This window comes from Danio rerio, chromosome 7 (genome assembly GCF_049306965.1).
Source record: "Danio rerio strain Tuebingen ecotype United States chromosome 7, GRCz12tu, whole genome shotgun sequence".
Classification (NCBI taxonomy): Eukaryota; Metazoa; Chordata; class Actinopteri; order Cypriniformes; family Danionidae; genus Danio; species Danio rerio.
The window spans coordinates 24,985,258-25,012,500 of NC_133182.1; the positions used below are offsets into that span (position 1 = coordinate 24,985,258).

General features: G+C 36.1%; 2 protein-coding genes across 4 annotated transcripts in view; both read left to right on the plus strand.

Annotated features, from left to right (window-relative positions):
• The first annotated feature begins 976 nt into the window (after positions 1-976).
• Positions 977-12,471, plus strand: naa40 (N-alpha-acetyltransferase 40, NatD catalytic subunit). Of its 3 annotated transcripts, none has more exons than XR_012382416.1 (8): positions 977-1,309; positions 4,295-4,390; positions 4,514-4,566; positions 4,692-4,787; positions 5,225-5,383; positions 7,525-7,608; positions 7,709-8,634; positions 9,317-12,372. XR_012382416.1 is itself a non-coding variant. In NM_001017632.1 (8 exon segments), coding segments are annotated over 8 exon segments (714 nt in total). In that variant the 5' UTR covers positions 991-1,303; the 3' UTR covers positions 11,638-12,471.
• Positions 12,472-16,146: 3,675 nt separating this feature from the next.
• Positions 16,147-27,243, plus strand: part of b3gat3 (beta-1,3-glucuronyltransferase 3 (glucuronosyltransferase I)) — an 11,964-nt gene continuing 867 nt past the window's right edge. Inside the window, exons 1-4 of the mRNA NM_001015059.2 lie at positions 16,147-16,459; positions 18,762-18,921; positions 22,490-22,844; positions 24,951-25,241. Coding sequence (NP_001015059.2) covers positions 16,372-16,459; positions 18,762-18,921; positions 22,490-22,844; positions 24,951-25,241 — 894 coding nt within the window. The 5' untranslated portion in view covers positions 16,147-16,371. The remainder of the gene's footprint in view (positions 16,460-18,761; positions 18,922-22,489; positions 22,845-24,950; positions 25,242-27,243) is intronic.

Consider the following 27,243-nt stretch of genomic DNA (forward strand, 5'->3'; position numbering starts at 1 on the left):
TTCAGTAGCACCGCGATACCATGGCTCCAAAATACTGGCGGTGCCACTGTAGTTTGTAAACAGTAGTATCGTCATTAACGGTTTATATAATATGTTGTATGTGGAAAAGACACTAAAATGCTCAAACATTTGTGCCAGCAAATAATCAGTAGACCACTTTATTTTACTTTCATTTTAACTGTCTGCACACGGGTCATAGTTTGCTGCAGAAATGACAGATCAAATGGTGTGATCAATTATTTATTGATTTATTTTAGTAGTATTATTATTATTGCAATATTAACAGTCACAGTAAATACAAAAAAAGCAGTGAAGGTCTGTACAAATAATACGTTTTCAATAATAAGGGAATTTAATTTAAGCATTATGACATATAAGATATAGTATTTCTGACAATTTGCTTTATTTAGTAGATTTGAGTTATAAATTAAAACAGTATTGCGAAACTACTTGGTATCGTGATACTTCAGCTGGTATAGTATCGTGGCCTGAATTGATGGTATCTCGACAACCCTACTCTGTGTGTGTGTGTGTGTGTGTGTGTGTATGTGTGTGTGTGTGTGTGTGTGTATATATATATATATATATATATATATATATATATATATATATATATATATATATATATATATATATATATATATACATACACTTCTATCTATCTATCTATATATCTATCTATCTCTCTCTATATTTATATATAAACTATAATGTAATTCAAGTGCACAAAATGAACTTGTTTACCTCTAATGAATGTTGAAAGAATGTTAAAATTGGCCATTTTCCAATTTACCACGAGAATCAACGACAACTTGCCACAAATTAGATATATTTGCCGTTTACTTCCATTTATAGTCACAGCTCTAAGTCAGAGCATACCTCTGAAAAGTGAGGAAGCATGCGGTGAGCGCTTGACCTTTAACCCCAAACCCTATGTCGTCATTTCCCCAAGACTCAGCGGCTAATGCCCAATGCTGCTGAGAGGGAGAGAAAGAGTGAAGAGAGGGAGGGAGGAAAGGAGAAGGAGATAAAGAAAGGGAGAGCAGAGCGCGGAAATTTCGTGCCCGCTTCTTGGCGCGAATCTGGCAGGGGGGAAAATAGAAGCGAGCCGCCGTCGCCAGTCGCTTCATAGATGGTTGTTTTTGACGCCGCCAGTCCCGCGAGCCCTTCTGTTATCGCAGCGCTGCGTTAGCATTTTTAACATTCTTTACCTCAGACCACATCTCATCTCCACATCTCTAACTTCTTTAAAGCGTTTTAGAGTGCAGTAGTCGCGTCAAGCTGGTCCTATAAAACCTGCACAATGGGGGTGAGTTTGTCTGTCCTTGTTGTGTGTTGTTAGCTTTGCTCTTATTTGGCTTTTGAAAAATGCGTGCGGCAGTTTGAACAAAGACTGATGGAAGCAAATCATGATGCCCGGAAAGAGAGGCACGGAGGTAAACGGCGGAGCCCATGAATAACGAAGGGGTGGTGGTGGAAAATTTGGTGGTTTAAAGATGCCCGGGTCCCGAATGGATTCCTGTAGTGTCCACTAATGTCCTCCTCAATTGGTTTCTGGCTCATTTTTTCAGGTGCCTCGTCGAATGCGCCATTTCTGTAATATTAAGCACAACAAAACACCGATACATTTGACACCGCAAACTGTTGCTGTTTTCGCCTTTATCCGTCTCCAATAGTCGATGTATTGAAGTCATACGAGGACTGGGTCTGATATGAGTATCGTGTGCAAGCTGTGTATGTTTGAGCTTCCTCATATATTTGGCTTTTTAATTAACACGATGCCAGCAGCCACTGTGAGACAGCCTCACACGACAGCCTGGATATAATAATACACATTTAACGTTATATCTGATATTAGTCAACTTTATGTACACAGCCCCCAATCTACAAGCCCTGAAAACTGTTCATCACCACGTGCTTTGTGTTCTCAGCACCTGTTTCCTGCTTCACTTATCATGAACATACCTGAAGCTAAAAACAATATTGCTTTCTGTGCTTTTTGCCCATTGTTGGCTTCTGGTTTATTGATATGGTTCATATGTGACACTTTTTAAAATACAGTAAATAAATGTGCACATTTACAGATCATATGATGTACTTCAATGTAGTCCCACATGAGCAATTCCAGCGTTATGATTGTCATGTTCAGTAAAAACTTAAAACGTAACTTCACAGAGGAAGAATATGCTAACATTATTTTGAAACCTCTGTTTATATTTTCCAAAAGAACTAACCACAGAGTTGTGGGGTCAAAAATATCAATCTGTAAACGTTATTTATATTTTAATAAAGGGAAATAGACCTGCGTTATGGATGTGACCAAAAAAGTTTGCGAGTTTACAGCATGCACATGTATATAAAAAGTTTGTGAATTAAACTGCACAACCCAAAACTAATAATGTTAATCAAAAAGATAAGAGCTGGCTCTTTATAGAACTAACATGATTAAGTTTATTTTGTTTGACATTGTTTGCATTTATAAGTAAAAAGCTTCGTTATGGATGTGACCGATGTGAAATTGCCACTTATGTGACTTTGGTAAATCAAAAATAATTGTGTTAAAACATTGACAGATACATTTTTGAGTACATTTACACACTGTAAAAAACAAGCCTACACACAAAAAAAATACTAGAAAGGGTTTTGCTATTTTGATGAAATTGGAATTGCTCATTTGTAGGCATAAAGCTAGTTATGCACACATTATTATATTTATGTGATGTATTTTGATGACAATATATTTGCTTTCTTGTGTTGGTTGGATGGTGATGAGGATATTATCTAGCCATTTTTATTTTTGTTTAAGCTTTGGACATCATTTTAGTTAAAATAAACCACACAATATGGGTAGTTGGTTGTAAATATTACGCATTTAATTCCACAAATAGTTTGCATTTCATTCTATTGTTATTTCATAAACTGGTCTAAATGTCTGAAAATACTAGTAAAATATAATAATGTCAAATGTTACAATTTGTACATGTAATCTAATAGTGAGTAACGTGTTTAGTTATAGGCTGGTATATGATCCTGATGTTATGATAAACTTGGATAAAAATATCACGGGTCTACGGTATTGTGATTACTGCTCTACAATATATTCCTTTTACATGTCTGGGTAAAAAACAATCGTCCCCCATTGAACACAATATGTTTTATTTTAGGATGTTTAACATCAAACATGTCAGGCTAAATAATTCAAATAATAAAAATTCATTGGCTTCTGCTCTCTTCATTAGTTTCAAAACACAGATTTCTTTACAAATTAAAATGACATCTTTGAATTTCTTTTCTGCTGGAGATACTGTTGTACCAAAAAAAATAAAGTAAAAAAAAAAAAAAAAGAAATTTCATACACTGTAGGATGGTATAACAGAACATTTTGGCGCTTTAAAACCTTGACTTTTCCATACCGCAGTATACCTTGAAAATGATTATCGTCCCATGCCTACATGTATTACACATAATTAGTTTTGTTAATGTTTGATTGTTTGATAGCTCACAGCACATTAACTAATGTTAACAAATAAATTCTGCATTTATTTAAGGAATATGTAGTTATCAATGTTGTAAATGTTAAAATGTGCTCAGATTCTTAAATGCAGAAGTATTTGATTGGTTTTTGTTAGCTAAAATAGTTCACCTTAAAAGAAACCTCATTGCTAACTAGTACAGATTTCTTAACTTGACAATTTTTACTAATTTTACCTGTAATATAAAATTGATTTTATTACATATTTTATTATTATTATTATTATTATTATTATTATATACTAAATTAACCTGGTTAGTTACAATAAACAAAAAGTAAATCACAATTAATATATCTAGAGCCGTTCATCAGGAAGCTATTCCTTTTGTTTTATTAGAAACATTTAAAGAGATCCCAGATTATTGACATTCTCAATTTTTAAGTCACATTTTAATACTGCATTATGTAATATGTATTTTCAATGCAGCCTCATTGTAATAAATAGAGATACGGGTGTGAATGTTGAAAACCTTTAGCTGTAAAGTAGCTCTACACAAGACAATAGTGTAATTATTCAGTGCGCTTTATTTCAGTGATCCAGTTAATTTCAGAAGCCGCTCTTTGTATATTCATATCCTACATTTATCACCCTCTGCTCTCTAGACACATTTATTGGCGGCCAATCTGTTGGTTTTGTTCACAGTTGGCTCTGAATTTCCCAAAGAAGGACTCAAGGTTTTAATACATAGTATGAATTTCAGAAGCCTTTTTCTTTTTTATCCCCAAGGATGGTGATTAACAGTGTCTCCATTTATCATTTAGAGAAAATCAAACCGAGCAAAGGAGAAAAAACAGAGAAGACTTGAAGAACGGGCAGCTATGGATGCAGTATGTGCTAAAGTGGATGCAGCCAATAAGGTGCTCTTTAAAAGAAAGCATTTCTTAATGTGACCGATTGTCTTAAAATTTACAATTGTTCATATTTCTGCAGGGAAATATTAAGCTAAATTGCTTCATGTTTTGTTTTATGTTTTACTACAGCTTGAAGATCCTTTATCTGCCATGCCAGTGTTCAAAAAATATGACAGAAATGGGTACGCTCCCCTTTTTTTCCATTCTGTCAGACGTCATAGTCTATAAAATTGTAAACTATGATGTCATTTGTTTTTGACATTGTCATTTGCCATATTGATATCATGAATGTCTGAACCTGTCACAGGCTAAACCTGCAGATTGAGTGTAAACGGGTCACTGCGTTGAGTCCAGATACAGTGGAATGGGCCTATGAGCTGACCAGAGCCAACATGCAGACGCTGTAGGTATTAAGTAAATGAGAGGTAATCCAGCATCTTGTATTGTTTGATGTTACTGTGCTTAATTCAGATGCTACTGAATCATGCTTTATTGAGAGAGTGATTTGAAGTCACTTTCTGTTTGCAAGTGATATTTAACATTGACTTGAAAATTAAAATTGGGATGATTTACTTGCCTAATTGCAAACCAGCTTTGTTTTTCTTTTGTGAAAGTAAATGATAAAAGAATTGTCATTTTGGGTGAATTGTCAGTCCGTTTAAAGCTTTTAAGGGCTTTTCTACAGCTGGTCATTTAGCTGTTTTCCATGAGCAGCATTTCTGTGAACTGTTGCTACAAGCCTGTGACTAATGTGCATGTGCTGTTTGCTTCTGAGAAATGTTGGTGCTTTTGTAATTCGTGCCGTTTTTAAAATGTTAAATTGTGGCATTGTTTTGGCAGATATGAACAGAGCGAGTGGGGATGGAAGGAGAGGGAGAAGAGGGAAGAGATGAAGGACGAGAGAGCCTGGTATCTGCTGGCCCGTGATGCTGACTCCACACCTCTAGCCTTTTCCCACTTCCGATTCGATGTGGAGTGCGGAGATGAGGTGTTATATTGGTAATGATTATTACTTATCACACAGAAACACTAAATTTATTTTGTGTCTTATTAAGATTGCACATTTTAATAATTTTTTTCTGATAATATTAGAGATTTTTTTGTAAATGTATTTTACTATTTTTAAATGAGAGGATTTGAAACAAAAGTGTTTCAACTAAACATAGAAAAGCTTTTAAGTGCTTTGACTGTTAAAATATATGAAAAAGTGTTTTTTTTTTTTTTTTTTAAATCATTCCATTGTCAGCTTTGTGAAAACTACAAAAGTGCAATTTTGTGAAAACGGTGACGTCTGCTTAAGCTTATTATGCATTCAGTCTTTAGGCATGTGAAACTAAAACAACAGTGGCAGACTACAGGTCTACATGTATGCAGACGCGTAGGGTTTCTTCACAAAGAAATGCATTATGCAGCAGTTTTACTTGTTGCTGATAGGTATGGATGTGGAAGGTTTACACAGTTGTCCACTGTTTTCAGTATATTGTTGTGTAAACATGCACTTTTAACACACTTGTTGTTTTTGAAAACACAAAGAATTCACAGGAACATTTGTAATTATCATATATTAACGTCTGAAAGCTTATCTAATTTATGTATTTATTTGTTTGTAGTTTTTATTTTGAATGAACTGGAATAACGAAGCACCACCTAAATGTAATCACTGCCAAGCTGCTCTTACCATGAAACATATTTTGTTGAAATGTGGAAGTTTGAATGCCATTAGACTTTTCCTTATGAAATGAACTCTCTTAAGAACACTTTTAGCAAAGTAACAAATAAAAAATGTAGTTTTTATTTTATGTATTAGCTCTAAAAATCTGATTTTATCCCTTGTAACTACCCCACCAAGAAAAACATTTTTGGATTGAATTTCTTAACTCCTAATATTGCTAGTTAATGCACTCAATGCATTTTTTCAACACATCCCATAATCTCTAAAATATCAGCCCATGATATGTCAAACATTTTGAATACTGAATCATTTAGATTTTTTCATAAATTATTTCAGATCTTCAATTAACATTGTTTTTTTTTTTTTTTTTTTTTAACAATAAAATCAAACTCAAGTGTAGTAGTGCAACAGGATTATGCTTGTTTGATTATTTTTGTAAACTAACAATGCTGTTTGTGTAAACCATTATTTAAAACAGTCATTCTTTAAATAAGTTTAACTGTCATTATTTAAAACAGTAAAAACATGGTCAACCATTTGGTAGAGCGGCAGTCAAAGAGTTTAGTATTCATTTGTTTGTTGATTTTTAATTGTATATTTATTATTGAAATGTTCTTGCGTTGATAATAGCTTTTGTTGCTGACATGGCATTATATTAAAAAATTCATTACATTATCTTAATTCATATGTTAATTTAGCTTGAAATTTATTCTTTTTTCTTAGACGGGGTGATTAAAGTGGTTCATTTAAAAAGTGTAATATAAAATCTTATTTATTTATATATATATATATATATATATATATATATATATATATATATATATATATACAGACAGACAGACAGACAGACATACATACATACATACATACATACATATATATATATATTTATACACACACACACTTTAGTTAATCTTGATTGCTATAGTGCTTGTACGATGCACATTGTCAAAGCAGCTTAAAATAATGTAATTATTCAGTTAATTTTTGGGATACAAGTACTTTTTGGGAGTACTGTTAATGTTAAACATTTATTTTATTTATTTGACCCTCAGCAAATTGTACTTGTATTTTGAACATATTAAAAGTGTTATGAAAAATAATCATCAGTTAATTGATATCTACCAAATTTATGATACTGTAAGTGTAAAATTGTATAGTACCTGTCTGTCATTCTCGCCTCTTTTGTCTGTCACTGTTTTATTTCTCTAATTTTAAATATAATTCTGACTGTATCTGTTGCTCTATCATTCATATATCTGTCTGTCAATCTCTTTTTTCTACAATATAAGTATTTCTACCTCTCTCTGTCTCAGTCATTAAAGCCATTGTTTGTATGTGTAGGAAGGCTTCTGTCTGGCGTGTTATTTTTGCAGTGTGTGACTTCACTGGTTTTCTGAGTCATAAAAGACTCTTGCCCTCAGAGATTGCTGTTTGTTTCTCACTGTTTCTAATAATGTCTCCTCAGTTATGAAGTGCAGTTGGAGAGCAAAGTCAGACGGAAAGGCCTGGGGAAATTTCTCATCCAAATCCTTCAGCTTATCGCCAACAGGTACCACTACAAACATGGCTCTCAAGGAATTTCATTTCCCCATTTGTTGCTTTTGCCAAAAATTAATGATTTTCTTTTTGTCTTTTTGCTTTTTTCTCAGCACGCAAATGAAAAAGGTCATGCTGACAGTATTTAAACACAATCATGGGGCTTACCAGTTCTTCAGGGAGGCTTTACAGTAAGACCTGTCCTTCTGCACTCATTCTACACCTCCTGTTTCAATAATCATCCAGTCACTTCTATCTGTTTGTTAAGCTCTGTATATTTTGAATACACTGTCTTGGTCAATCGCTTTAAATTTCTCTCTTAATAGCCATTTATGACCACTTTTTAGTTCTTTCGAAGCTAATATTTTACAATATCAAGGCGTTCACCACAGTATCTGGACTTGCTGTTTCCAAGACACCAATGTAACCAATGTAGACTTGGCAAATTTACTTTAGACACGATACCAAAAATACAGTCTGGATTTCCAGTAATATTCAGTTTATCAATCACTCAATATTCTCAACTTGTTTGTTTTAATGCAGGGGTGTCCAAACTCGGTCCTGGTGGGCCAGTGTCCTGCATATTTTATTTCCACCCCAGTTAAACAAACCATACAAAAACTTTCAGGCAGGTGTATTGATTAGAAGTTGGAGCTAAATTATGCAGGACACCGGCCCTCTAGGACAGAGTTTGGGCACCCCTGTCCTAATGCAACAAGTGTCCTACAAAGTGGACTATGGATTTCAGATTGAAGGGAGCCTATGTGTTTCATTCAATATATGTTTTAGAGTGTAATGTGTATGTATATTATTTATTTATGGAGGTATATTACGTCACGCTACTCTAGTAAGGCGCTGCAGGCAATGCTGTTGTTTAAATCCGTGAATGAATGAAATCTGTCAGTGAGATAAAGGCTTCTCGTGCTTCTGTAGAGTGTGGTGAATAAATGACTAGGGAAGATTGCACACTGCATAGAAAACGGATCAGTCAGAACACAGATCATGCATTGAGCGATTCCAACAAGCTGGTTATCTAAGGGTGCTTTCACACCTGTGAATCGATTCAGTTGTTCCGAAACAGAGATTAAAATTGTTACATTGTTGCTCTTTGCTCTTGGAGTGGTTCGCTTTCACATTGCAAAGTTTCTAATCGGACCAAAAGAGCTAAAACAAGTCACGTGCGAGTAAACTCTCCTCACATTGGTCAGAGTGTCAGGGTTTATTTTGTAGCGTCCCGCTCAGCTGTCAGGAGAGGTGGTGGTTTGGTGGTGATTGACAGGGTGCGCGCGTGTGACGTGTCTGAGGAGAGATGCGGTGGGGAGGGGTGAGAAGGGTGCGCGACGATGCCTATTTGAGGACTGGGAGAGAGACGCGAGATTACCGGGAGATCATCACTCGTTTGCGGGCATCCGGAGACTCGCGAAACTTCCCGCCCTATTCATAATTCTCTCTTCATATAGCCGTATATGCCTATTACATATCCATAAAACACTGTGATATAAGCGCGCTCGGATCGGATCGCTTTCTCACTGCGATCGAACCACTCCAGGGTTCGTTTCAATCTAGCCGAGACCACCTCACTCAAGCGATCTCGGAGCGATTACTTTGGCGCGAAACAGAGCGCGATTGCCCTGTTCACATATGCCAATCGAACCGCGCTAACTGGGCAAACGAGATACGTTCCGAAACAAAAGTGTAGGTGTGAAAGCACCCTAAATCAGCTGTGTTAAATAAGAAAGACATGAAAAATATGCAGATTGGTGGGGCATGAAGACAGGGATTGAGAAACGCTGGTATTATTTCAGTACACTGTGAGTGTACAGTAGTCAACATTTGAAGTGGATTAAAAAAAAAAAGAAAATGGTCTGAAACTACTCAACACCCTCCGTTTCTTGAGACCGTTTTGACAAACTTTTTTGATCCACTTTAAATGTTGACTAATATATATTAGTACCATTTGTTCGCTTTTGGATTCAGAGGCTGTGGCTGTGTCTCAACCACTATCCTTGTTCAGTAGTCAGTGCACTGATTTAGGCATTAGCCATTTTAGGGCCCGTCTCAATCACAAAATTCTTCCAGTACATGGAAATATTAAATGTAATGACAAACGAGAGACGTTTTTAAAACAATTCATTATTTTTAACAAGAATGAACATGGCTAGATAGGTTAGGAAAAATCTAGGAAACATTTATAATTGTTTAATTGTTGAAATGTGGCTGGCAGTGTTGGGGAAAGTTACTTTTGAAAGTAATGCATTACATTATTGAGTTACTCCCCAAAAAAGTTACTAGTTGCGTAACTTGGTTACTTTTTATAGTAAGTAATGCGTTATGTTACTTTTGAGTTACTTTTGCATTACTTTTCCTGGCCTGGCTGAGTCTTGATCTCTTACAGAACTTGTTTTTTTTTTCCTTTCTTTTTTAAACAGAGGAGATCTGCAATTAACAACGCACTGTATAATCTACACATTCATTAACCTTTTAAAAACACAATAAAAAAAAAAGATGTTTTATACTTGATGCATTCGCCATAGTGATATTCTTTAAAAACGACAAGAAGCCCACCATAAATCAGATGTATAACGAGATGTTGGAAGTTTACAGAACAACATCAGGTCATTAATATTGTTCAAGATTTCTAAACTTATTATTTTTATTAGTTTTTAAAAATTATTTGAATGATTATAAAGATTTTAATGAGCATTTAACATAAATTTTGATGCATCACTTGCTTTTGTTCATATCTCAGACAGTTCTACCTATTAAAGTTAAATATCAATGACAAGAGAACATGGGTTGCTCTACAAGTATATTTTTTATTATGGCAAGAATAAATGACAAAAAAATTACACTTTCTAAAAAAAAAATACAGACTTTTTTTTTTTTTTTTTTTTTAGCCCGCTCCACAATTCACACATTACTGTCTGGCTAGTTTTTGTCCTCTGCTTATATGCCAAGGCAATAATGGTCCAACATTCCTGACCATTATCACCAATAAAGCCTAGTAAAACCGAGCATTAGTTTACTGTAAACCGATAGGTTCAAATATTCTTTTCCAGTCATCAAAGAAATAAATTTGTTACTTCATTTTAGTTTTGTAACTATTAAACTGTAGAAGCTATGAATGGCTGAAAAACATATTCTGTATTTGTGTATTAAAACCACCTGGGTCTCCACTATTGCCATGCTCTCTCGTTTTGCTTTTAACAAACTTTTCCCTCATGTTTTTCTTAACATATTTTATCAAAAACTGTTCACCTTTCCCATGACTGTTGCAATTTCTAGCCAAGAATTGTTGGTAATCTGGTTATCCCTATGATCACACATGGACGGATCGTAAAGATGTCTTTACAGTTGTACCTGTTACAGACAAAATCTCTTCGTAGTGTTTCATATTAAACTCAAATAAAAATGCAGTACCTCACGAACTGTTTTCGTGCGCTCACCATCCAAAATCATGTCATGTGCACTCGAACTGAACCTCCGCAAACTCGTCACGTCACATTCGCCACTCACACTCTAGTGAACGTGTCAAGTATGAATCAGGCTTTAAAAAGTAACATAATTACCCCCAACACTGGTTGCTGGTATATGAAATAATGAAATTATATAGCTATAATGTACTTTTTAAAAACAGCTAAATGAATATATGAAAATGAAAAGTTCTGCAGTTGTTTATAAACAATGAGGCTGTTCTCATGTCACACTCAATATGTCCCAATGTGTAGTGAACCTAGCTCATCACTGCCCGAATTCGTGCACATGACCTACTGATGACCGACCTCAGGAGCTTGCGCATTGAGCTACAGCTTATGATTCATAACGTCAGACTTAACAAGCGAATAAAACCAGGTGTCCCAGTCGACTGCCTTGTGAATTCACTCATCTGAACTCTTACAGGTTTGAGATTGATGAAACCTCACCCAGTATGTCGGGCTGCTGCGGCGAAGACTGTTCCTATGAGATCCTGAGCAGGAGAACGAAGTACGGCGAGGTCTCAGGCCACGCACATGGAGGCCACTGCGGAGGATGCTGCCATTGAGAACCAGTGTGTTCATTCAGAGCTTCCTCATCACCCACAATCCCCCATATTCATCAGCGAAAACCCCCCTCTATGCTTGCTCTTGGTTTGTTTTAACTTATAAAGCTCATTCGCCATTTCATGTAATAAGCGATAGTGTGCTGTTTTTGGGTTTCCTATAAGTATGAATGACAAAACAAAATGGCAGTAAGGCCACTGTGAGCCAGATGTACCTTCTCTCACCTCAGGTGTCTGAAAAGAGCCCGTTTCTCTTCTTCATCAGCTGTTTTGTTACCGCAGTGAGTGAATGCAAGTGTTGGTCACAGTGGTTTTTACGGCCATTTGATTCTCTACCACTTTTCAGGGTAAACGCGTTTTAACTAAGAGCTGAAGTTTGCTTCACACGTCAAGAAAAACAACTATCTGTACTGTTTGTAATTCCTAATCACTGAAGCTAGACTGTCTCAGGTCATTCAACTTCAATATTTTATAACTACGACTATTAGGGGAATTGATGGATGAGGATTATATCGGCATTTGATTTGATAAAGAAGTTGGCATGTTAGCTAGTGTAGAAATATGCTTTCGTTTTACTTTGTTTTTTATCATAGCATACTTTTATCATGTCATTATTGTATATTTTCATTTTTTTCTCTCTCTCTCTCTTCTCTGTATATAATCCGTTTGCCATGTACATTTTATTTGCCTTCAGAGACATTGGAAAAATGATATACAAAAGTTTAAAACAGTTTGAAAGATGAGTGTCCTTGTCTTGTGCTCTCGTTGAACTGAAACGAAAGGTCATTCCTGCTTTGTGTTTGATTTGTATGCATCAAATAAAATAATCTTGTTTGATGTTCAGTAGTTTCATTGTGCCTCAAACAGACTTTGAGTAAGCTGTTCTTGGCTGTTTAAATTATTAGTAAAAAAAAAAAAACCCCGCAATGAATCATGCTGTGAAAATCAAATCTGCGCACTCTGTTTTATTAAGAATAGCGGCTTTGTTTGAGTCCTTTGAACCTCACATTAAAGTAAAGACCAGAATCCTCAGTATTTTGATGTTTCTTTCATTGAACAGGGTTAGCAAATGCATTTTATTTTACAGAACATAAAAAAGAAAGGCATCTATCTCTCTGTATCTCTCTATACATGTATGTACACACACACACACACTGTTGAATTCAGAATTATTAAGGCCCCTGTGATTTTTATTTTTATTATTATTATATTTATTTATTACATTTTCCAAATTATGTTCAAAAGCATTTTTATTTTATAAAACTATTTTAAGGTCAACATTAGCCCCCTAAAGCAATAGTTTTTTTTTTTTTTTTGGATTGTCTACAGAACAAACCATTGTTACACAATGACTAGCCTAATAACCCTAACTTTAAACTGAATACTAGTGTCTTGAAAAATATCTTGTAAAATAGTATGCACTCTTATGGCAAAGATAAAAAAATGGTTATTTAAAATTAGTTTAAATGTGTTGAAAAACATTTCAGTTAATCAGAAATTGTGGAAAAAATATACAGGTGGCTAGCATTTATATACATACAGTTGAAGTCAGAATTATTAGCCCCCTTTTAACTTTCTTTTTTTTTTATATATATATATTTCTAAAATGATGTTTAACAGCAAGGAAATTTTCACAGTATGTCTAAAAAAGTATTTACTTCTGGAGTCTTATTTGCTTTATTTCGGCTAGAAGAAAAGCAGTTAGCAATTTTTTTAAACTCCATTTTAGGGTCCATATTATTAGCCCCTGAAAGCTAATTTTTTTCGATAGTCTACAGAACAGTCCATAGTCAACAATGACTTGCCTAATTACCCTAACCAGCCCAGTTAACCTAAATAATCTAGTTAAGCCTTTAAATGTCACTTTAAGCAGTATATAAGTGTCTTGAAAAATATCTAGTCAAATATTCTTTACTGTCATCATGGCAAAGATAAAATAAATCAGTTATTAGAAATGAGCTATTTAAACTATTGTTTAGAAATGTTGAAAAAATCTCTCCATTAAACAGAAAATGGGGAAAATAAACGGGGCTAATAATTCTGACTTTAACTGTATATAAATGAGCAATATCACACAAGTAGCAGTATATCATATATCGGCTCTGGTGGGAGGCATATGTTGGCTCAAGGCTGCAGGCTGAGTGCCCTGGTTCCCCCCACCAGTGACGATATACAGCCATATCGCACATCTACAAGAGTGATATTGTGTTTATACAACAGTTTGATGGCATAATCGTGTGTACAACAAAGAAAATCAAACACAGGGAGTCTTGAAACCCTTTTGTAAGAGGAACTACTTCCGCCAATCACATCTGCAGCTGAACTCAGAATATCAGAAGTCTTTGCTACTTCACCAACGTCCTTTTAGAGCTATTATTTGAATGATCCTCTAGCATAATGTCTAAGGTAAAAACAAAACAGGTGATTTTGCTCACATTTTAAGATTATAAGCCTAAACTAAATGAAATGCTATCGGTCTACAGAGATATTCCAGTATTTCTCTGTTGAAATCAGGATTTCACAACAATTAACCCTGAAAAAGCCAGAGCAAAGCAAATACTACCAGTTTCTGTGGTATTAATACAGCACTACAAAATACAAAAGAGAGAGGTGGACTCAGAATGTCACTTACCTGATTTGTAATGATTTGTTCAGCTGTAGTTTGAACTTTACACTGAGAAAATGTTGTTTTATGTGGTCTGTTGCCATCTTGTGGTGGAGCGTCAACTGTCACTTTGGTCTGCTCACACAGGCCTGATGGTGGCCAAAGCACTGAATCTGATGCTCCGAAATGTAAATATTTAAAATAGGCACTATCCTTATAAATAAATTGCATAGTTGCAATTAAAACAACTACATTACAGACTAAAAAAAAAACTCAAAAAGTGCATTATGTTGCCCAACAGCAGCAAGATTTGTCAAACTGTAAAGCTGGGGTCACCAATCTCATTCCTGGAGGTCCGGTGCCCTGCAGGGTTTAGCACCAACTTGCCTCAACACACCTGTCTGGGTGTTTCAAGTATACCTACTAAGACCTTGATTAGCTTGTTCAGGTGTGTTTGATAAGGGTTGGTGCTAAAATCTCCAGGACACCGGCCCTCCAGTAACAAGTTTGGCGATCCCTGCTCTAGAGTGTCCTCTGCTTGTTTCTGTATGTGGGTGGAATAACAGAAGGGGGAAGAGGCTGTATCAGTGCTGATATTTGCAAAATATTGCACGGCTATCAGCCAATCAGATACAAGAACCAGATAGATAGATAGAACAAAGTTATATTGTGAAAAAAATATTCAAATATAAAATCTAAATTGTATTTGAATAGATTTTAAATTGTAAGTTATTTCTGGATGGTGAAGCTGAATTTTAAAATGTCAATTATATGTTCAGGAAACATTTCAGATTGCCACTGTCGAATACACATAGTTTTTTTTAATATTTTGTGCTAATATAACCCCGCTGGTCCTACACCACCTAACCCTCTCAGAGCTGGTTTCGAACCGGCGACCTTCCTGCATGGTTTTCGACTGTTCTAACAAGGAGGCTAAAGACCATGACCTCTAGCGTCCGTCGCTAGAGCACCTTTAGAGGTCAGAGGAGTGAGGTTTACCTGCACAGCACTTACTAGGTGGCCTCTGTTACACTTACCCCCCTAAACCTCACTCCCATCAGGGTCACGGCACCAATGTAACCCTGCCGGTCCTACACCACCCAACCCTCTCCGAGCTGGTTTCGAACCGGCAACTTTCAGCATGGGAGTCGGTTGCTCTAACAAGGAGGCTAAAGACCATGGCCTCTAGTGTCTTTCGCTAGAGCACCTTTAGAGGTCAGAGGAGTGAGGTTTACCTGCACAGCACTTACTAGCTGGCCTCCGTTACACTAAACTATATATATTTTTCAGTAGCCTTAACAAATGTTTCATTCTTGACCACCAAATACTCATTTCTTAACTCTTTTGGAGTCAAGACACTTGTATATTGTCTAAAAATAAATACAATTTTCTAATGCAAAAAAAGCTTAATTTACAATGGTAAGGAAATGTAATCAGTAGTTTACAGAAATGAAATTGTAGAAGAAATGCACATTTTAATTCATAGTATAGAATAAATGACTATATATATTACATGTACTTAATCCCCAGTACATTCTTATCAATGCACTCTGCAAATTTCAATATAAATGCAAGTAATAACTAGTTTATTTAATATTTTTAAATAATTTTTTAAAAAGTAAAATAATTTTCTTTTTCAATTATGTTTTTACGCTTTTTCTTTGTCACATTTAACAATAAAAAGTCGTCAAGCGGAACTATCGCGTGCTTCCACGCCTCCGGAGACCATTGATTGCGTTGCACACTGAGAGCGGAAGTTGCTGGTAGTCCGCAGCGGATGAATGGATTCGCTGTCCACTCTGCACTTCATTAGTGTTTGCGCAGAGACGCGTCTGTAAAACAATGAAGCGACCGAAGAGGACGTTATTCATCTCGGCTTTAAATTAACGTACACCACCGAGAGTGACATGCAGTCTTTGTAACCGTAAATGATTACAAACTAACAGAGCGAACTAAAAATCAAGATAGAGTCACAGGATGTACTTTACTTTAGGTAACGTTAACGTTAGCGGTATCTATTGTCATTCTCCCCAAGCTGCAGTCGTGCTCGTCGTAATGGGTTTCCATGGGCGGAGTGTGTAAAAACCAAGGGTCTCCTTCAGTCTCGGCTCCAGCATCAGCAGCAGGTCATCATGAGGATGAGACTGAAGCTGAAGACAGTGTTTGTCCTGTACTTCATGGTGTCTCTGTTTGGGCTCCTGTACGCGCTGATGCAGCTCGGTAAGACTGCACTCTCTGTCAGCGTGGACTTGCTTTATTCTGTGTGTTTTGCATTATTAACAAGAACTAGCATGTGCAGTCTCGTAGTTCATTATACAACCACAATATTTCACATGCCTTAAAGCAGGGGTCACCAATCTCGGTCCTGGAGGGCCGGTGTCCCTGCTGGGTTTAGCTCCAACTTGCCTCAACACACCTGCCTGGGTGTTTCAAGTATACCTAACAAGACCTTGATTATCTTGTTCAGGTGTGTTTGATTAGGGTTGGAGCTAAAATCTCCAGGAGACCGGCCCTCCAGGAACAGGTTTGGTGACCCCTGCCTTAAAGGGATGAAATTCTGCCATCATTCACTCGTCTCAAACCTTGAGTTTTTCTTCTGATGGACACAAAAGAAGATATTTAGAAGAAAGCTGGAAGTCTTTAATCATTGACATCCATGGTGTTTGTTTCATACTGTAGAAGCCAATGGGTTTCACCTTTCTTCAAAGTATCTTTGTGTGAAACAGAAGAAAACCCTCTAAAAGATGAGTAAACAGAGTAAATTTTCAAAAAATCTCATTTTTGAGATTAACAAGAGATAAAAAAAGAAGAGGTTGCATATTATCATCAATTTACAAACAATTAAACACACTTTACAAGTTGTCCACATCCGTAAGATATTAAAATGCACTGTTAAAGGGATAGTTTATCCAAAAATGGACTTTTACTCCGTATTTACTCACTCATAAAAGTGGTTCCACACCTTTATGAGTTTATTTTTCTGTTGAACATAAAAGACGATATTTAGAAGAAAGCTGGAAGTCTGTAATCATTTGACGCTTTGGGTCTTAGAAAAGCTTTAAATTAAAAACTAAATAAATAAATAATTAAATGTATTATTACACCCATAGTGTTTGTTTTCATACTATGGAAGTCTGCGGTTTTCAACTTTCTTCAAAGTATCTTCTTTTTGCTAAACAGAAGAAAACCCTGTAAAGGTTTGAACCATGTAAAGGTTGAGTAAATAGAGAGTACATTTACATTTTTGAGATTTGCAAGAGTTAAAAAAGAAGAGAGGGGTAAGAATCATCAATTTGCAAACAAACACGGATACAATCTATCAGATTACATTAAACCATCTGTCAGGAATCTAGGGTTCATACTTGATTCTGCCCTTCTATTTGACTAACAGGTAAATTAAGCAGTCAAATCTTGTTTTTTTCCCCGTTGAGATTAGACAAAGTGAAAGGCTTTTTAATTCAAGAGATTCATTCATTCATCACGCTTGAACTATTGTAACTCAATACATATAGGTAAAGGCTAATCCTATATAAATCACCTACAAGTGGTCCAAAATGCAAATTTGAATTTGTTGTTGAACCAGAAAATGCTGAAAGTCTTACAGATCCAGACTAAAGAAAAAAGAAGACCGAGCTATTTCTTTAGTAGGTCCTAAAATGTGGATTGGCTACATTTGTCTATTTGGACAATCTCTTGAATTCTTGTTCAAAGTCACACTACATCTCTACATAAAGCTTTTAAATTGGGAGGAAATTGATCTTATTGTGCCTGTCTTTGTTTCTGCTGTATGCGGTTGATGTTTCTGTGCTATGTTAGTTGTCCTGTATGCTGTTTTATCTGTTGTTGTCTACCTTTTATCATATATAACTCTAGGTGTGTACAGAACACTGGTCAACAGCTGTTGATTTATTGCACATTATAGATAAAGTAAGAGTAAAGAAGAATTTTCAAGTTGTCCATATCCGCAATATATTAAAATGCACTGTTAAAGGGATGATTCACCCAAAAATTAACATTTACTCACTATTTCCTCACCCTTAAGTTGCTCCAAATCTATGAGTTACATTCTTCTGTTGAAAGCTGAACAGCTGTAACTATTGACTTCCATAGTAGGAAAAACAAATACTGTGGAAGTCAATAGTTACAGGTTTACAGCCTTCTTCTAAATATTCCCTTTAGTGTTCATCGCAAGAAGAAGGTCAAACAGGTTTGGACCGAGTGAAGGGGGAGTAGATGATGACAGACTTTTCATTTTTAGGTGAACAATCCCTTTAATACAGATGATATACATACATATAAACCTTTTATGTTCTTTTATAGTATTAATTGCTTTTATATCGCTTCTCTCTTATACATTATACATTCTCTTATACATTATAAGCTCTGTTTTAGTACCATGAAGAGCGGTTTGCTTTTTTATAATTTATAATTTGTGCATTTGTTTCTATAATAATAAAACCAGCCTTGTTTATCCTTGATATAGCTTTATTCAGTGTTGTTGGTGGTTGTTTTTCGTCCTCAGGTCAGCGCTGTGACTGTCGAGATCATGAGCAATCTAAAGATCAGCAGATCTCTCAGCTGAAAGGGGAACTGCAGAAGCTGCAGGAGCACATCAAAACATCAGAGCTGTCCAAGAAGACGGATGTGCCCAGAATATACGTCATAACACCCACATATGCTAGGTAGGCCAAATAATAATAATAATATAGACATGTCAGTCATGATGTCAGTTCATTCTGTTGAAAGAACTAGCAGCGCTTGTGTGAGGTGTTTTGTTACAGGTATAATGTCTTTGCACAGCCAGTTTTAAGGCATAGTTCACCCAAAAATATTAGTTTATTTTTTTACTATGGAAGTCAGTGATAATGATTTTACAACATTTTTCAAGATATCAGAAGGATGCACCTGGACAACGCAACATTTGGGCATTCTGTGCTGAACAAACACCACAGACAGGGTGTGGAGACAGGGTGATAAAGCCAATTATGATACAGGGATGGCTAGGAGGAGATGATGGCCAGAGGCCAGCAGACAAAGTTGCCCAGGATACCAGGCACACACACACCCCTAATATCTGAAGGACATCCTGGAATATTTAATGACCACGCAGAGTCAGGACCGTTTAAGTTAACATCCCATCCGAAAGACGGGCCTCACTGACAGCATAGTGTCCACATACTGAGACATTAGGATTCAAACAGACCACAGAGTGAGCACCCTCTGGTGGCCTTTCAAGATTTACCATGTCTCCCATACAGGCACTAACCAGGCGCAGCCCTACTTAGCTTCAGTTTGTGACCATGAGAGAGCTATTAGTGCGCGATTTGGCCTGTGCAATATGACAATATATTTGTATGGACAAAATAAAAAAGTTTATAGTTTCATATTAGGCTTTATCGTTTGTATTGTGGTGTCACAAAAAACATTGTTTATGGTAATACTTTTTCATAATTTAGATGAAAACAATAGTTCATGCCATAATAGGGATTCAGACAGAACAATGAATACCTGCATTGTGAGAAACTTGCAATTTAGTATTTTATTTATTTGTATTTTTATGTTGGACCAGTTATCTTTTTTTTTTAAAGGGTTTTATATTTTATTATTTTTAAATTTTTTTATTTCTACATTTTGACTTAAACATTTGCCCTGAAGTTCTAAATAAAGTAAGAAATATGAGTATATACAAGTCAGTACATTTTTAAAATATTTTTACATGCATGCTTTAAAATGTAAAAAGAGGTAATTTGCATGTCGTCAATATATAAACTATAAATTGATTGAATTCATAAAAACAGTACTATATCATGGTGTATATCATTATCAGGATATGAGATGATGACAATGTTCTTTTGAATGAGTGATGCATATTGCTGAAGCATACAGGTTTTTCCTCATTTACAATTTAGTACATGAGTTGAAAATGCTGATTGACTATGCTATGTTTGACATGAATGAATTAATGAATGAGTGTATTTTATATAGCACTTTACAGTATTTCTATACACCCAAAGTGCTTTGCAAGCCCACGAGTGGGTCTGTCCTCACCACCACTAGTGTGCAGATCCACCTGTATGATGCCATAGCTGCTAGAGTACAATGACACTAGTGTGCTCACCACATACCTGCTGTAGGGGATGAGAGACAGTGATAGAGCAACGTCAGTGGATGGGATAATTAAGAGGCCCTGATAGGTGAGGGCCAATGGAGGGTTTTTTGGGGTTACACCCCTACTCTCTATGAGAAGTGCTATGGAAATTTGAGTGACCACAGAGAGTCAAGGCCTACATTTAAAATCTCATCTAAAGGTCGGTGATTGTAGGCCCCATTTACACTACAAGTGACCCAATTCAGATTTTTCCTGTCATGTGGCACACATCATATATGTTCACCTATGTGTAAGCAGGATAAAATCACATGGATTCCACTCATATCAGAGTCAGTCTTTATTTATGCGTGGAAGTAACGTTAATAATGTGAATCAGATATGTGTGCATTTGGAGCTGCAGTGTAAGCAGGTAGATTGAGTTTTTTTTTCCTGTTAATGCAAGTCGTACGATTAAGAATGACGGTCACAAAAGACGTCAACTTTGATGCCGCTCTCAAGACAGAGTCGTGCATGAGTCTTAAAATTTAAATCTCATCTGCAAGGACAAACAGTCAAGTTAGAGAACAAGAGATAGAGCAAGATCAGCCATGTGAACAATATAAAACCATTAACATCATGTGAACCAACTTTTTGGTCAAATTGTGTGAAAGTAACACCACATGGGCATGACAGATTTTGGTTCCTATTTACATGATAGCATTACGCAGTTCTGCTGATTTGTCGGCTGCACAACCATGAAGCAAATCACCTATTCCACCATATTCCAACGGTGCTCTATTGGATTGAGATCTGGTGACTGTTGAGGTCATTTGAGTACAGTCAACTCATTGTCGTGTTCAAGACAAACAATCTGAAATGATTCGAGCTTTATGAGATGCTGGAGGTAGTCATCAGAAAATGGGTACACTGGGCTCATAATGGGATAGACATGGTCAGCAACAATGCTCAGGTTGGCTGTGGTGCTGACACGATGCTCAATTGGTACTAATGAACCCAAAGTGTGCCAAGAAAATATCCCCCATACTATTATGCCACCAAAAGCAACCTGAACCACTGACACAAGGCAGGAGGGATCCATACTTTCATGTTGTTGATGCGAAATGCTGACCCTACCATCCGAAAGTCTCAGAAATCGAGACTCATCAGACCAGGCAATATTTTTCCAATGTGAGCCTGTGCGAGTTGTAGCCTCAGTTTCCTGTTCTCAGCTGACAGGTGTGGCACCCATTGTGGTCGTCTGTTGCTCCAGCCCATCAGGTTGGTTGTGTTGTGTGTTCAGAGATGCTCTGCTGCATACCTCGATTGTAACGAGTGGTTATTTGAGTTACTGCTGCCTTTCTATCAACTCGAACCAGTCTGGCCATTCTCCTCTGACCACATCAACAAGGCATTTGCGCCCACAGAACTGCCGCCCACTGGATATTTTCTCTTTTTCCGACCATTCTCCGTAAACCCTGGAGATGGTTGTGTGTGAAAATCCCAGTAGATCAGCAAATTCTAAAACACTCAGACCAGCTAGTCTGGCACCAACAATCATGCCACGTTCAAAGTCACTTAAATCACCTTTCTTCCCCATTCTGATGCTCGGTTTTAAACCACAGCAAATCGTCTTGACCATGTCTACATGCCTAAATGCATTGAGTTGCTGCCATGTGATTGGCTGACGAGAAATTTGCATTAAAAAGCAGTTGGACAAGTGTACCTAATAAAGTGGCTGATGAGTGTATAATAAAGGTGAAAACCAAATATACTCTCAATACGATCTGGTACTGATTCTCTTTGCTTTATGTTGTAGCAATACAATACCTTAAAAATTCTGAAGTACAATAGGATTGATTGATGAATTGATATTATGATTTTAAGGGCCCGTTCTACACAACCAGTTACATTTTTATTTGACACGCAACTAAAATGGTTGACGTTGGATAAAAGTGTAAATTCATTAATTCTTATTCTCATTTTGGTGGTTCCAAAGTTTTTCTTTATGGTCAATTGGTGCATCTCTAATTAAAAATCAACCTTTATTAACTGATACTAATAATGCCCACCACTATATCATGCATCCCTACAGGTAGCCTAAGAATAGTTGTCGCTGTATAGATCTTAATGTCTCTGTTTGTCCCTCTTCATCCTCTCTCCAGACTGGTGCAGAAAGCTGAGCTCACTCGTCTATCTCACACATTCCTCCACGTTCCCCAGCTGCACTGGATCGTGGTGGAAGATGCTCCTCAGCAAACTCAGCTCGTCTCCGACTTCCTGTCTGCTTCCGGCTTGACCTACACTCATCTAAACAAGCTGACGCCCAAGGAGAGGAAGCTGCAGGAGGGAGACCCCAACTGGCTGAAGCCCCGGGGGGCTGAGCAGAGGAACGAGGGTCTGCGCTGGCTCAGATGGATGGGTTCTACAGTTCACGGGAAAGAAGCAGCTGCCCTTGAAGAGGCCGTGGTTTACTTTGCTGATGATGACAACACGTACAGCCTACAGCTTTTTGAAGAGGTGAGCTGTTCACTTTTTGGTAGTTAAATATCAAGTCACACTTCAAATGTGAAGACATGCAGTGGAACAAAATAATGTGTCTTGCAAGTCCATGGTGCTACATACTTGCAAGATGATAATAGTAAATAATAGTAAAACTGATACACAACAATAGTAAAAATGCACGTTTTTGAAAGAAAGCTTTTACGCTCTTATACTTGAAATTTTATCAGTCATACATCAGAATGAGATCAGTGCTTAAATAACAAATCACTCAAAATAATCTTGATATTGCCTTCTAAATAATACCCTTTGCCATATGCTGAATAAGACATTTAAGACTTGCATATGATATTGTAAAAGTCTTCTATGTCAAATAATGATGTTATATTAGACCGTAATACCTCTACTCTTGTAAGGAATATGGTTTTATTTTATTGGTAATTCTGGAAAAGTGTTTAATCAATTAATCTAAGTTATTGCCAAAGATTTTAGGGGACAATCTAAAACATTGTATAGTTTTAATATCTCAAAGAAGTAAAAACAATTTTGCCGATTCATTCCTATGTGGCATAAATATAGTCATAAAAGCTAGCATGGCTTGGAAGGAAAGAAGGAGGCAAGGAAATAAGATGGGAGGAAAGAAAGAAGAAAGGAAAGGAACAAACAAAGGATGGAAGGAAATGAACTAAAGAAAGAAGAAAGCAAAGGATGAAAAAAGGAAGGAAAGAAAAAAATAAAATGAAGGAAAGAAAGGTAGGAAGGAAAGAAAGAAGGAAGGAAAAAAGATTGAAAGAGAAAGCGAAGGAAGGAAGGAAGGAAAGAAAATGAAAAAGGAAGCAGAAATAAAGAAAGAGAAGAAAAGTTGGGAGGAAGGAAAAAAGAAGGAAGGAAAGAATGAAAGCGAAAGGAAGGAAGGAAAATAAGAAAGGAAGGAAAAGTTAGGAAGGGAAGAAAGAAGGTAGGAAAGAAAGAAAGGATGGAGGAAGGAAAGGTAAAAAGTAGGTAGGAAAGAAAGAAGAAAGGAAAGGTATGAAGGAAGGAACAAATGAGAGTAGGAAAGTAGGGAAGAATGAAAGAGAGAGAAAAGGAAAAGAAAAGAAAGAAAGAAATGTTGTCATTCTTTTATGCTACAATTTTAATCTGTCTGACATGATCTTAGTGTTGATTTGGTTCTCCAGAAGTATTTTATATTTTCAATGATAAAAAAGCTGTTTAATATTTTCTGCTACTCTGATGCATTTTCCAGATTATCTTTTGTAAACAGAATGCATTTAAAACATGTATGCAGCTATATATGGTATACTGTAAAGTTTTTGGAAAATCTTAAATAAATGTCTATTTTCCATGATCTGAACTCTGAAATATCAGCAATTAGTTTTGTCCTAAAATCTAAAAAGCTGCTACATTTGAGTCTTTACAACATAATTTTAATAAATGAACATTATTTACTAAAATTGTTACGTCACTGCTCCGGTTTACCCTACAGTCCAAAGACATGCGTTATAAGTGAATTGGGTACACAAAATTGGCTGGAGTGTGTGAGTGCGTGTGTGAATAAGATGGTGTATGGGTGTTTCACAGTACTGGGTTGCGGCTGGAACTGGAAGAGCATCCGCTGCCTAAAACATATGCTGGAATAGTTTGTGGTTCATTTCAGTGTGGCAAGCCCTGGTAAAAATGGGAAGGAAAATGAATGAATGAATGTTACATCACCTTATTTTGCACTATAATGTGCATTACTAAAAAAATTTCCACTTAATGTCATTATTCAGATGTACAAAACTAAATGGAATTTATTTATGACATCTGTACTAATAGAAGTAGATGTAAAACATGTTCAAATATTAAAGTTTGTGAAGACGTTTTGGGGAATTTTACTGAAAACTGACTGTGACAGCCATTTCATGGGAGGTTTCTAGTTGAACCTCTAGGTCGGGCTGTTTTGGAAGTATAATAATATAGTAATTCAGATACATTTTATCATTGAGCTCTCAAATGCACCAACCCACATTGGGTCTAGTCTTTTCCAATGAACAAATGGACAAAAGATTTCCTTTTTTCCTCCAAAGATCTTTCTCTTACACATGTCTTTCTCCATTCACACTGTCCTTTGGTTGTCCGCAGATGCGCTATACTTACCGTGTGTCAGTGTGGCCTGTGGGTCTGGTGGGTGGGATGAAGTTTGAGCGGCCCGTGGTGGAGGATGGGAAGGTTGTGCGTTTCCACACTGGCTGGCGTCCCAATCGGCCCTTCCCTATCGACATGGCTGGATTTGCAGTGTCCCTGAGGCTGGTACTGACCAATAAGGAAGCTTTGTTTGACGGAGACGCTCAGATGGGCTTCCTGGAAAGCAGTTTCCTTCAGCACCTGGTCACTATGGATGACCTTGAACCGAAAGCAGACCTGTGCACCAAGGTGAGTCCTTTATTCTGCTTCTGGTCTCTACTCTGCTGCATACTAAGATAATGTAACATTGTGTTACACGACTTATTATTCTTTTGAGGTTTTGTTTTTATTGATTATACATTTGCAAGTGAGACAAACTATAACATAAAAATCTGACCAGAACAGATTGAGATGAAAAACATTAAAAGGACAGATCCCCAAGCAGTTAAATGACATTATATTTCTCATACCCCATTTTTATTCCTCCCATGTAAAACATAATTATAAGGCAAATTTTAACTTTTAGATTTTCAATTATTTAGGCTATACTTAATTTTATTTGTTTTGGTTTTCAAGAGTTCTGGGCCCATACATACATTTAGACACAGTAAGAATACAGAAAAGACATTCAGAAATATGATATAATAAAAATGATTATCTCAGGTACCGATTATGTGCTTTAATAAACGTTAAAAGTGTCTAGTATCATTTTGTATGGCCTTTATTGCCATATTGAAAGTGACAAATAACTTACCTCAGGCAAGTATATTAATTATTTTATAAAGATTATATAACTGTCACTCAAAAAGGTTGTTAAGTTGTTGACATGGTTTAGTATTTATTATTTATATTATGCACTCCATTTTATTTGCCCACATCATTTTTTGATTGGGTGTGATTTTAATTTTTTTTTTATTTTGTCTTGGAGTCATTTATTTTCTGTGGTGGACAGACAAAATGTTGCTTCCAGAAACATATTGCATTGCATCTGGTTATGACTAAGTGTATTAATGCTTCTTACCACATCACGATTGAGTCATTTGACATGCTACAAATTGAGATTTGTAAACTTTGGCAGAGGAGGAAAAAATCCACTTGTACTGGAATCAGGTAAATTGTTTAGTTTTTGGCTATGTGGAAATGATTTAAAGGGATAGTTCAGCAAAACTTTCAGGAGTTGTGGACCTTCTCTAATTAATAATATTAACGGTTATTTCTTAATGGTAAATAATGTTTTGTTTCTTACACATGCCAATGTTTTTCTTTGTTTTTCTAACAAACATTATTTACACTTAAAATAAAATAAAATGTTTTTGCTGCTTGTTTAAATTACTTCTTTTATAATGAGCTGAAACAACACAATTCATGAGGGTTTTTTTTTGGGAGAATTTAATGTGTTTTTTTTACAATTTTAAGTTGATTGAACATAAAACAGTTAACTTAATCAGTTTGCGTTGCGATGACATGAAGGGACTGTGAAACCCAGCATTTTTACAGTGTACATCAGAAGCAATAATTATTAATTTTGTTTTGTCTGATTTTTGTTTTTACTATCAAAATACCAGCAGCCATTGACTAGAAATGGGCCGGTCTAAGTTGGTGATAAGATGGTAATATTAAGTAATAATAATTCCTTAAATTTTATATAGCGCTTTACACATTGGGGGGATCTCCTCATCTACCACCAGTGTGCCGCATCCACCTGGATGATGAGATGGCAACCATATTGTGCCAGACTGCAAACCACACAAAAGCTGTTTGTGTAGAGAAGACAGAATGATTACGATAAGGGGATGGTTTGGAGGCCATGATATGGACAGAGGCCAGTCTGCAAATTTAACCTGGGATTTTTAATGACCACAGAGAGTCAAGATCTCAGTTTCACGCTTTAACTTTAACGTCGGTTTAAGAGTTGCAGAGAGCTAGCTGCCGGCAATTATATGGTATGATGTTATGATAACCTTGGATAATAGTGAATTCTTTTTAAATGTTTGAGTAAAAATAACAACATTTACCCCATTGAACACAATATATTTTATTTTAGGAAACGTTTTAAATATTTTGGAATAATAAACCTGTAAAACTAAATAATTCAAATAAACCATTGATGTTTGCTGTCCTCATTGATTACAAAACACAGATTTTTTTTTTTACAAAACCTCAAAAAACAAATTAAAAACCTTCCATATACGTCTGAACCTTGACTTTCCCAAACTACGTTACACCTTTAAACCGGTTATTGTCCCATGCC